The 11,044-nt window shown below is 33.0% G+C and overlaps 1 protein-coding gene across 1 annotated transcript; it reads right to left on the bottom strand.

Moving 5' to 3' along the window:
* Positions 1 to 3,740: 3,740 nt before the first annotated feature.
* On the bottom strand, positions 3,741 to 7,581 carry LOC145849156 (DNA mismatch repair protein Msh6-like). Its single transcript, XM_082954253.1, has 3 exons — positions 4,798 to 7,581; positions 4,420 to 4,574; positions 3,741 to 4,143 (listed from the first exon to the last, which is right to left on the bottom strand). Exons 1-3 carry the CDS (start codon positions 7,517 to 7,519, stop codon positions 3,964 to 3,966), a joined length of 3,057 nt encoding a protein of 1,018 aa, XP_082810379.1. The 5' UTR covers positions 7,520 to 7,581; the 3' UTR covers positions 3,741 to 3,963.
* Between the last annotated feature and the right edge of the window lie 3,463 nt (positions 7,582 to 11,044).

Raw genomic sequence — 11,044 nt, 5'->3', positions numbered from 1 at the left:
AAATACAGCATTAAATTCATCTTTTAGTCTGATTCGGAACCCTTACTTCCAACCAGCGATCTTTTCCCACCCGCAAAATTCCCACCCAACCAAATCCGAGAACCGTTTACCGACCAAGGGTAAGGATTAAGGGTAACAGTGATAGTAAAAAATAAACAAAAATAAATAATTAAAAAACAAAATTAATAAAAATAAATAAATAAGAAAATGAAATATAGCATATTTTATGGTAGGAATTATGCGCGGGTGGGAATTTTGTGGGTGGAAAATGATCGCAGGTGGGAATTGTTAGTATAGTAGTCTGATTCTAGGTCTTTGGCATGACGTTAAACTGTTCTGGTGTATGACTCGATAACCGAAAGGTTTTTTGTTCACCAGGTCCTTGGACAAAACTTTTTGGGCTTAGATTTTTGTCGTTCAGTATAAAATATATAAACAACTTGTCTACAGTTTGTTTTTTCAACTTTATAATTTTTTCAAAATGTATGAAAAATAAGAGATCTTTAAAAAAAAAAGATGAGCAAAACTTATACTTTTCTTAGATCATTAATTGATTTTATCTATTAATAAGGCAAAACATAAAACAGATTTGCAGAAACGTACCAGTCTACGTACCTGATGTATAGTAATTAAGAATATTTTGCTTACGAAGCTTTGTTTATAAAATTATCTAAAATATATTAAAACTATAGTACAAACTAGTACATAAAAAGTTTAACATATTATAGTAATTAAATTTTCAATTTAGATTATAGTATAAACATTTACTTATTTGAGTTGTAATTAATTTAATTTTTTTTTAATACTGATTCTAAATCATTAATTTTTTTTTTCTAATTAATGTAAACTAACTTAAAATTTCTAGATACTTCAGTACATTACTTCTGTCATAGGCTGTACTTCTCTGCTAATAACAGCGTTTGTATTAATAAAACTAAAGAAAAGAATACGGAATAGCAGAACAAAAGTTCAGATAGGGTTATGTCTGTCTTTGTTTTTCTTAAACGCAACTAATTTTTTTGTCTACGAAGCACAGCACTTAGAAGTAGTCTGTATTTCAATCGCCTTTCTTCATCAATATTTTTCGTTTTCTTCTGGTAAGAATCAAAATAGTGCAATATTTTAACTGAAAATAAACTCTTATTTTATCTTAAAGTAGTCAAGTAACAAAAAGGTTACTACCGAAAAACTATATAAATTTAAGACTTTTATGAATTTTAAGTAAATGTTTTGCTTTCAGTAAAAAAAAATTGGTGTTTAGTCTAATTAAATGTGTATTTTTTGTATTTAATAAAGTGTAATTAAGTAAATTTCAATCCTTCTCTATTTAAACAACGAGAAAATAAATAATTACTACTTATTGAAGAACTTTAGACTAAGAGATTCTAGGTTTTTCAAATAACCTATTTAAAGAAGAATTATTGCTCAAATACTATACTCAAAGGTTTTTGGATGTTTCTTGAAGCAACAAACCTCTACTTTAAAACTTCAAAAAATGCAATGTCTGCAGAAAACAAAATAATCAACAAGTCATTAAAACTACAACTATTTATCACATTGGTGATTCCAATTGTTTTTTCTTTCACTTCTTTCGCAATCGGTCAATTTGGAAATGACTACGTAGAAACACTTAGAAATGGTGAAAACAAGTTTTGCTTGGTTAGAAAAGGCATATCTCTTTACAGCTTTTACGTTCCGATTTTTATAATCGTCTCCTACAATTTGTTTGTAATAATCAAAGTATCAAGTTTTGTTTACAAATCAAGTAGTGACACTAGTAAAAGTGGTAAGAACTCGGAACAGCTGAAAGCTACTTTAAAAGCAACAATTCTCATGATTCCTTGTTTGGGCATAACTTGGTTTTGGAAGCTCTTTTATAGTTCGTTTTTTGAAAATCAATACTTATGTACAATTTATTTTAAACAAAGCACTAACTTTAAATGTTTATGCCCTAGTATTTCTTCAAGAACTTCCTTAATTATTTTTAAAATTATAGGTGATCTATGCGTAGCTGTAATAATATAATTAGTTGTTTTTAAAACTTAGTTTGTCATAACTTTCAAATGTTTTATTTTAATTATACAAAATATTCAAGTGATCTAATGTAATACGTAGTGATTAATTTGAAGTTTTGGCTGAGTTGTACGACTTTTGGGTTCTCGTGTTGGACATAGTGCTGAACAATCTGCAAGGACTTGCCATTATGATTATATACTGCATTTACTCAAAGCAAGTAAGCGGATTAATACGAAGGAAATTAAAAAAACATCGTGTTGATAAGAATTCAAATAGAAAAATGTCTATGATTAATACAGAAAATACTGCGTGAAATTTTTCGTTGTTGTTATCTAATTTCATTAATTTTTTCTATTTTAAAAGAGTGATATAATTTATTTTTGTTCTTGAAAAGCTTCAACACCATTACAAAAAAAAAGGTTTTATTGTCTCTTGTGATTCATTTTTTTAATACTAAAAAATTAGTTAACTTGTAGTTTACATAGTAACTTGAAATTTGTTTTTCATTTTACAGACTTAACAACCGTTAAAAAGTTAATAAAGTTAAATTTAAAAATTAAATAAGGTATTATACAAATGTGTTAGATTTTAAAATATTTACATTTTAATTTAGTGAAAACTGTCCGAAAACTTTTAAATCTTTATTTAACTTTAATTTGATATAGCTAAATTTAAATATATTTTTTTTCAAGTCCGTAATGTATTACAGTATAAAAACCATTTTTATAATAACTGAGTTTGTTTAAATTTATTACGATGCCTAGTTTAACTTAACTCTATTTTTTATCTGGGAGGCTGATAAACAAACTAATTTAGGTATTAACTACAAACACAATTAGTGTATCAAATAAATTATTTTTTTTATTCAATACTGAAAAATTGAAGTAAACAAAAAAATATTTTAACGAAAAACGAAAATTATACATAATTTTGCTTTAAAACAGATTTACAATACTGTTAGTAGAGGAAAACACCAAAACGTATTCAAATGACTAAAAATTAAAACCTAGTAAAATTAACTATGAAAACTAATTTCGAACAGCGAATTATACTCACATAATAATTAAGTACTATTTAGGTTTATTATAGCAGTTCAAGGCAAGAAAACAATCTTTTTAACAAACAACGTTTTTAAATTATTAAATTTTTTACTAAAAAACATTCAATACTTAAATGACAATACTTCAAAATAAAACTTTAACTACAATGTATTATTTATATATAAAAAAATATTTACTACGACCATGATTAACTTACATTTATAAGTGAAATAGAAAATAATTACTTATTAATCTACATTTAATATAAAAAAAAAACTTTTATATTAATAAACAGTAAAACCACATAGTCCCATTCTATAATGCGAAAATTGTAACCTGAACTTTTGGGTATAACTAAAAAGGCTAGTAAATGTTTGTAGCTTTATATTTTTCCAACTTCTGAAAAAAAACTCAATCATTATAGAGTTTTTGATTGAACAAACTTGCAAACAATTAATTTTTTCTATAATTTTTTTTTTTGATTATATCTGAAATTGTAGTTATAACACTTTTGTTTGTCACCTTATAAAAATAAAAGTAACTTTTTAGTTTATCGAGTTTTATTCCAACTCCCTGGTGGCTAAATATATCACCTTAGCCAGTAAACTAAGCTACAATATAGTAAAAAGTATGAAAAAAAATTATTTTGTATAATGTCAAGTATTCAAAAATGGATTATTTAGTTTTAACTATTTCACTAAGAACTTGGATTTGTTCACTAACGTATAGCTTTAAGACTGACAATCGTAGTTTTTTACTTATAAAACTAGACATCACATTCAAAACTATACTAAATTGTCATTTTTAACTTATCCACATTATCGTAAATGGCTAAGTCAAGTCTGTTTAACACAAAGTTAAATTATTCTAAGGTAGTGTTAAACATAAAAATCAAATATGAATTATCCTAGCAACACTCCTCAAGAAAACCCTTCAGAACTCTCAGGTCCTCCAATTCCTTCTCGCAACCCTCCGCAACCTTCCTCGCGTCCTCCACGACATCGAGGGGAATACCCGCCACCCTGGCGGCATGGAAACCGTAGCTCTTGGGGCAAGGGCCGTCGGTGACCTTGTACAGGAACGTCACCTGTTGAAAATTTCATTATAGCCCAAAATGCCTTAAAATAATTTAAGCGTGAAAACTTTTAATTAGTTAATGAAGAAACTTAAACAATGTTATTTTGTAGGTTTATATCAAAGTTTTATGTATGGTTTAATTCTTGCTGAAATTTTACTTGTTTTACTAATAACATACAATTAAGACTGTAATTAATAGATATATAATTATAAACTCGATAAACTTACCTCTGCAAAACAAAGCTAATAAACACATAATTATCAATAAATTAAAATTATTTCAAACTTGTTCCTCTCCCCCATCCTCGTCCACCATGCATCCCATGTGAGCCTGGTGCACGTTCTTGTTGCCCGTAAACTCCGTCACTAGGTTGTGGTAGTGAGTCGAAAATATTGTGCGCGGTCCGTCATCAGAGTCGCTGATGGAATTCAACACTGCTCCTGTTATTAGGGTGGGTTGTTTTTGAAAATAAAAAATTGCAGATTTGTTGCAATATATATGTGGAAATAACTTCAAACTAAAAAAACTATTCTAGAAATTATGAATCCTGAGAAAATTTCTTTCACATATATTAAAAGACAAAATTAATATTTCTAATTAAATAACAATCATGCAAATAATAAAATCACAACTAAGAAAATAAATAAATATATTCAAACCAACCGGCGATGGCGTTACCGTCAAAAGTGGCCGTTCCCCTGCCCAACTCGTCCAGCAGTATGAGCGAGTTTTTGGTAGCGTGCTTCAGAATCGAGCAAGTTTCGCTCAACTCAACGTAGAAGGTCGACTCTCCCGCCATTATCGAGTCGCTCGCTCCCAACCTCGTGAACACCCGATCGCACGCCGTCAACTTGCAGCTCTCCGCCGGAACGAACGACCCCATCTGGGCCAGTATAACCACCAGCCCGACCTGCCTCATCAGAGTGGACTTTCCGCCCATGTTGGGTCCGGTCAGCAGCATGCTCCTCGGTTTGTCTCCCCCCAGAAACGTGTCGTTGGGGATGAAGTCGCCGCCGTTGAACAGCGAACTGACGCTCAGACTTGGGTGCCTCGCGCCGACAATCTCCAGCGACGGGTTTCCGTCCTGGGGCAGGGTGACCCGGGGCCTGCAAACAGGCCCGTCGCTCTGGGACGACCGGGCGAAGTTGGCCAGGGCGAGCAGACAATCAGTGTCCGCGACGAACTTGACCGCCTTGTACCACGTCTGGTAGTCGTTATTGAACATTCTGAAAATTATAGTCAAGGTCTCCGCTTCCGCCTTGTCCCTTTTGATTTCGGCCTCTATGATTGCTGCAAGGAGCCTGTCGGCTTGCGGCGAACGGTAGGTTTTGAAGCCTTTGCGCTGCCCCGCGTTCGTGAAGTCTTTCGGCACTTTGTTTTTTGACACGGCGTCCGGCACTTCGATGGCGAACCTTTTGTTGCCGGCGCCCTTGAACGCCACGGTGTTCGATCCGAGCACTCTTTTCAGCTGCCTCAGGTATTCCTCGAGGTTGTTCCTCACGTTCTTGATCTCGTCTGCAGCCGCGTCGAACTGGTAGTTGGTGCCTTTCTTCGGTATGATCTTGCCCGTCTCTCTCGCCACTTTGAAATCAAACTTCCTCTTCCAATCTTCAATGAGCTTGCCGACTTGGGGAAACCGACCGTCCACAATCCGCTCCTCAACGCCCAAAAGCCTTTTCAAAAGAGTGCTGTTTAACAGTTCTACATCGCCTTGGACAGACACCAACATGCGGTAGAAGCTCTCGAAATTTTCAAGGATGGCGACAAAGTCGTTGACCATCTTCTTAGCGTACCTTTTCTCCTCGAAAAGCACGGCCCGCTTGTCTGGATGGTCGTCGGGGACGCACCCCTGGCTCAACGTGTGCACCCGCATCACCATCCTTTCCAGGTCGCCCATCTTTCTCACCTGCTTGATGATTTTTACCTTTAAGGTCTCGTTCTTGATAAAATCTTCAACGGCGTCCAATCTCATGTTGATGTCTTTCGGGTCGCACAAAGGGTTGCATATCCACTTGAAGAACTGCCGCCTGCCAAAAGCGGTCTGGCACGTGTTGAGCCTGGAGGAGAGAGAGTTGTCGGTGGCGCTGTTGGAGTTGCTGACGATCTCCAGGTTAGCAAGCGTGACGCTGTCGATTATCATGTTCTTTGGGAACTTGCCGTCTTTGTTGTTCGTCTTGTCCTTGTTGATGTCAATAACCTCGAACTTGCTGTTTCTTATTACCTGGTGGTCGATGCAGCAGTACTTGAGGTAGAAGACGCAAGCTCCGAGTGCGCTCCAAGTTAGCAAGCAGTCCTCTTTGGGCAGCTGAGTCAGTACGTCGCCATTGTCCAGCATGCTCAGCAAAAGTTTGGGCCAATCAGTAATTTCGTCTTCGTCGTCTATCTTGTCAAAGTAGCCGCTCTTTTTAATTTTCTTTATCGTTTCTTCGGCGTCCCAAAATTCAGACGGTTTCAACGCAGTTCTCACCACTGCCGACGCAACGTTCTGCACCAGCTTGTTGAGCTTACCCGACAGGCCGTTGCGCTCGTACAGTATCTGGCAAGGAGAATAGTGCGCCAATATGGTTGCTGTTTTCGACAAGTTTCTGTCGTCAGCGTACTCTTTGAGCTTGAAGCTGCCAGTCAGCGTTTCAACCAAGCAAACTCCTATCTTGTAACTCGTCTTCTGCTCCTGATCTTTGCAAACCGTCTCCTTGATTGACATGAGGTAGTGGCTCTTGTCGCTGACTTGCGCGTCCTCGAACACCATCAGCTGCTGGGTGCCAACAGTGGTGATGTGGCATATCTCCCTCTTCAGCGTCTTATCCGACTTCTCCAAGCCGCTCTTTCCTTTTATTCTCTTCTTCATGTCGTCCGGCTTCTCCATCTGCTCCACCCTGGCAACTTTGTACCCCTTGTTGACCAGCTGGGCAAAGTACTTGCCGCACGCCTGCTCCGGGAAGCCGCAGTGGGCGTACTTACCGCGCATGAACGTCAGCCCTAGTTGCTTGACTCCAACGCAAGCGTCCATGTGGTACATTTCGTAGAACCTGCCGATTTTGAAGAAGAGTATGACGTCATAGTGGAGCTGCTTCATCTTCCACCACTGCTGCATGCCGGGCGTGAGCTCCCGCAAGAAATCGTACGGGACGAACAGCGTTGAAGGGTCGTACTCCGGGTGCAACGGCCGCCTCTTCTCAATGTCTCTGACAGCGTGAGGCTTGAGGAAGTCGAGCGTCTCGTGCGTGAACAACCCTATTTCCTGCTTGACCTCTTTGGAGTCGTCAGATCCTTCTTCTTTCGCTTTCACGGGAGTCTTCGCTTTGTACTCTTTCTTCTGCCTTCCGACCAGCATCTTTTTGACTTTGATCACGTTTTCCTCGGAAAAGCTTTTGTCCACGTCCATTTCCGACTCGTTGCTGATCGACTTGTCGTTTTCGAGGTCTGACTCGCTGGCTTCGCTCAGGTCATCACCATCATCCGAAGACTCGTCCAGTTTTCTCTTCTTCACGTCTGGCTTGTACTCTTCTTCCGACTCTTCGCTCGTGTACCCTTCCCCCTCCTCTGAGTCGTCCTCGTCCTTGTAAACGACTTTGCCCTCGCTCGAATCCACCCTCGCTCGCTTGGATGGAGCCTTGTCGAAGGCGAGGTTTTTGGAGAATTTCGCGGCGGTGTCCCTGGGCTTGTGGTTGGTGAGAGGGCTCAGCGGGGCGGCCTTTTCGGCTTTCTGCTGCACGAACTTGTCCATATTATAATAATGATTATAAAAATCTGAAAAATAAAATGTTTAGTTTTGAAACTTTAAAGTTGTCGCAGTACTTGTACTTGAACGTAAAACAACACAAAAATAAGCTTTACTGGCTTTTATTAATGATGTTACTATGTACAAAATAACTCTATACTTCAAAAAAATCTACCAAGTTTTTATTTTAAACTAAATTAAATTCTTTTAAAACCGTGGTCAGCAACAAGTCTGAATATGCAAACAGTTTAGAATAATGATGCTATATAAATTTTAAATAACTATAGTTTTTGTTAAATGTTTGGTTTCTAAAAGCTTTTACTATAAAGCTTTGTTATGTAAAAATATATTTAGAGATCAAAAACTGTTAGCCATACTTTATACATGAAAAAATTATTTTAAAGAGTATATTACGATCTTAAATAAAATAGATAGCTTAACTTAGAATTATAGGTCTTTTAAAAAAATATAAAGTGTAGTTTATCTTACAGATTATTTTTTTGTTTTCTGTAAAATTTAGAACAATATTGTTTTTTTTTTGTAAAATATTTTTACTAATACAAAAACTACAATCAAGATTGATAAAGGTTTTTTAATTTATTTTCCAGATTTTCTAAATTTTTCCAGGTTTTAAAAAATGAAAGTTTTTTGTTTTATTTTTAGTAAAAAACTAAATTTAAGGTAAAAAACTATCTTAAAAACTATTACAACATTGTAAAACTACTTTCAATGTGTTTTTTAATAGAATAATTATTTGATGAGTTTTTTTTTTGATAGATTATTCGTGTCTTATCCAAATTTCATTACTTTTCACGTAAAAGCTCAAGATTCCAGGTTCTTAGTGATTTTTGATCGAAATTCAAGGTTGTTCTGGTCTCATTTCAAAATTTCTCAAATTAAAGGTTTTTTTACTTAAACTGTCAAATTCCAGGTTTTTCCACGATTCCAGCTTCTTTGGCAACCCTGTTTAATTCATTTATTATCAATAACATGCGACAAAATTTTATAAATAATAGTGACAAATTTTGGTTACACTGTACAGTACATAACAATAAGATAAGCAATAAAATACGCTTTTGATAAAATATGTTAGTACAGGACATACTTTAATACATGGCAACCTTAAGTTTTATTATGTATTTTATGGTTAAAGTGGTCTTTGGAAACTTCTTTCAGGTTTTTTAAAGTACAAGTTTTCCTCTACCCTTTTAGTAAAGTTTAATTTCAATGCCAGAAAAGTACTTTTTAATAGTTTAAAATTAATAAAAGATACTGCATTGCTATTATAAATGCGTTCAAATCAATTTCAAGTTGTAACAATTTTTTGAACTAAGTTCTTTAAGTTCCTTGTCATAGGATTGTTTCAAAGCCAAACTACTGATAAATCATAAACATGCTAAATAATTATATACAACCTAGTTAAAATTTTATTTTAGCAAGAACTCACTAGATGCTTTATGATAAATATATTTTTTTCGAAGCTATTTTTGATAAATAATTTCAAAGTTATTTGAATAAAAAAAAGATTTTAACACTGACAAAATATAAAACAAAGATGAATATTAAATTTGACAACAAGATAAAAGTACTAAACTGTATACAATAAATTAACAATAAGATCTCATATTTGTTAAAATTTACTAGAATTTTTTGTAAGAAATGCTAATATTTAGTTTATTACATCAGTAGCTTTGTATGTTGGTAACATTTACAGTTACTTTTATCTGATGTATTGTATAATGTTACAAAATTTGGTCTAAAAATTTATTTAGTGTACCATTTCTTTTACTTTGCAAAATATATTTATTGGTACAACCAACAATTTAAATTATTTCTTATTTAACTTTTGTAAAATACATAATTCATAAAAAACTTAAGGGATAGTAAAACTTAGAAAACGCTTTTTTATAGTTTAACCTGGAACCTGTAACAAAATAAAACTGTGAAACTAGAATTTTGTATTATTTAAATACTTTTTTTTGAAAAATCATTCTTTATACTTTCAGATAACTGCTTATTTATTAGTTTATCGAGTTAAAAACTATCTTTAATTTTAAAATAAAAAATCAAATATTTAAGTTCTATAACTTTTCAATGAAAAGTTGTTAAAATTTCCAGGTTTTTCCTAAAAAGTATGAAATTCCATGATTTTAATTCTTTTTGTCTCAACTGTAAAATCCATAATGTTTAAAGACTCCTGGTTTAATGGTCAACCTAAATTAAAGGAAAAACTTTATCCTAATTTTTTTTATGTTGCGGTTTGGAAACAATATAAAGATTTAGTAAAGGTTTTGTTTTGCCATTCAATAAATCTTATTTGAAAAGACTTTACATCCAATTAACTACCAATTTTTGTTTTTTATTTTTACAAAATATAAACAACTTTATGAGATTTAAAAAAAAATTACCAACTTTTAACTAGCATTAGAATATTTCAAATTAAATAAAGCTTTTTTACAACTTGAAATTAAATAAAAATTGTAAAAAGCAAATTTTAAAAATTTGATTGAACTAAAAAAATGTATTAAACTCTTTTACCAGCATCACGATAAAAAAATTACTATATTTCATATATCTATATAGTTTATCATTACCTATAATATAATTTTTATAAAATCATACTCGGTTGTCCAAATAAAGTTGGAGTATATTATCTAAAAAAAAAAACAGACTAGATATTTAATAAATTCATAACTTAGTTTAAAAGGTTTTATTTACAAATAAAAATTATACAAATCTTAAAAACTAGATGCTATCAAAATGTTAAGATACTATTAAAAACTAACAAATATAAAACATGTAGATTATTTTAAAACAGTAAAAAGTGTCAAACTTAACAGATAAAATTTTTGTTATAGAAAAATAAATACATTTAGTTCTAAGAGAGTATTTACTTATTATAATATTTAACTTTATTTTCTCTATTTAAACAAATATTCAAAGTCTACAAAAACTACAGTGAGCAATTAAATAAAAAATCTGATCATTACACAAGTAAGGTTAGATTAAAAAGTTATGACCAAAAACTCTACTTACATAAGTTAAAACACAAGCAAATCAAATTGTATTGATATATTTCAAGTTTTTGTGAGCTACCAAAATGTAAACACTAAAGATATACAAATACACAAATAAGTATTATATCCACCAACAAGTCTATATCACAACTAAATACAAAAAAAAAAAAAA

Source organism: Thalia democratica, chromosome 1 (genome assembly GCF_965202585.1).
Source record: "Thalia democratica chromosome 1, ktThaDemo2.hap1.1, whole genome shotgun sequence".
Lineage (NCBI taxonomy): Eukaryota > Metazoa > Chordata > Thaliacea > Salpida > Salpidae > Thalia > Thalia democratica.
This window is presented reverse-complemented; position numbering and strand designations above follow the sequence as displayed.

Excerpts from the sequence above, each read along its gene's own strand:
- LOC145849156 (XM_082954253.1), bottom strand. The coding sequence starts at position 7,519 with ATGGACGTGGACAAAAGCTTTTCCGAGGAAAACGTGATCAAAGTCAAA. Across the intron at positions 4,575-4,797 it reads TGACGGTAACGCCATCGCCG|GAGCAGTGTTGAATTCCATC; the intron begins GTTGGTTTGAAT and ends CCCTAATAACAG. Across the intron at positions 4,144-4,419 it reads AGGATGGGGGAGAGGAACAA|GTGACGTTCCTGTACAAGGT; the intron begins GTTTGAAATAAT and ends AATTTTCAACAG.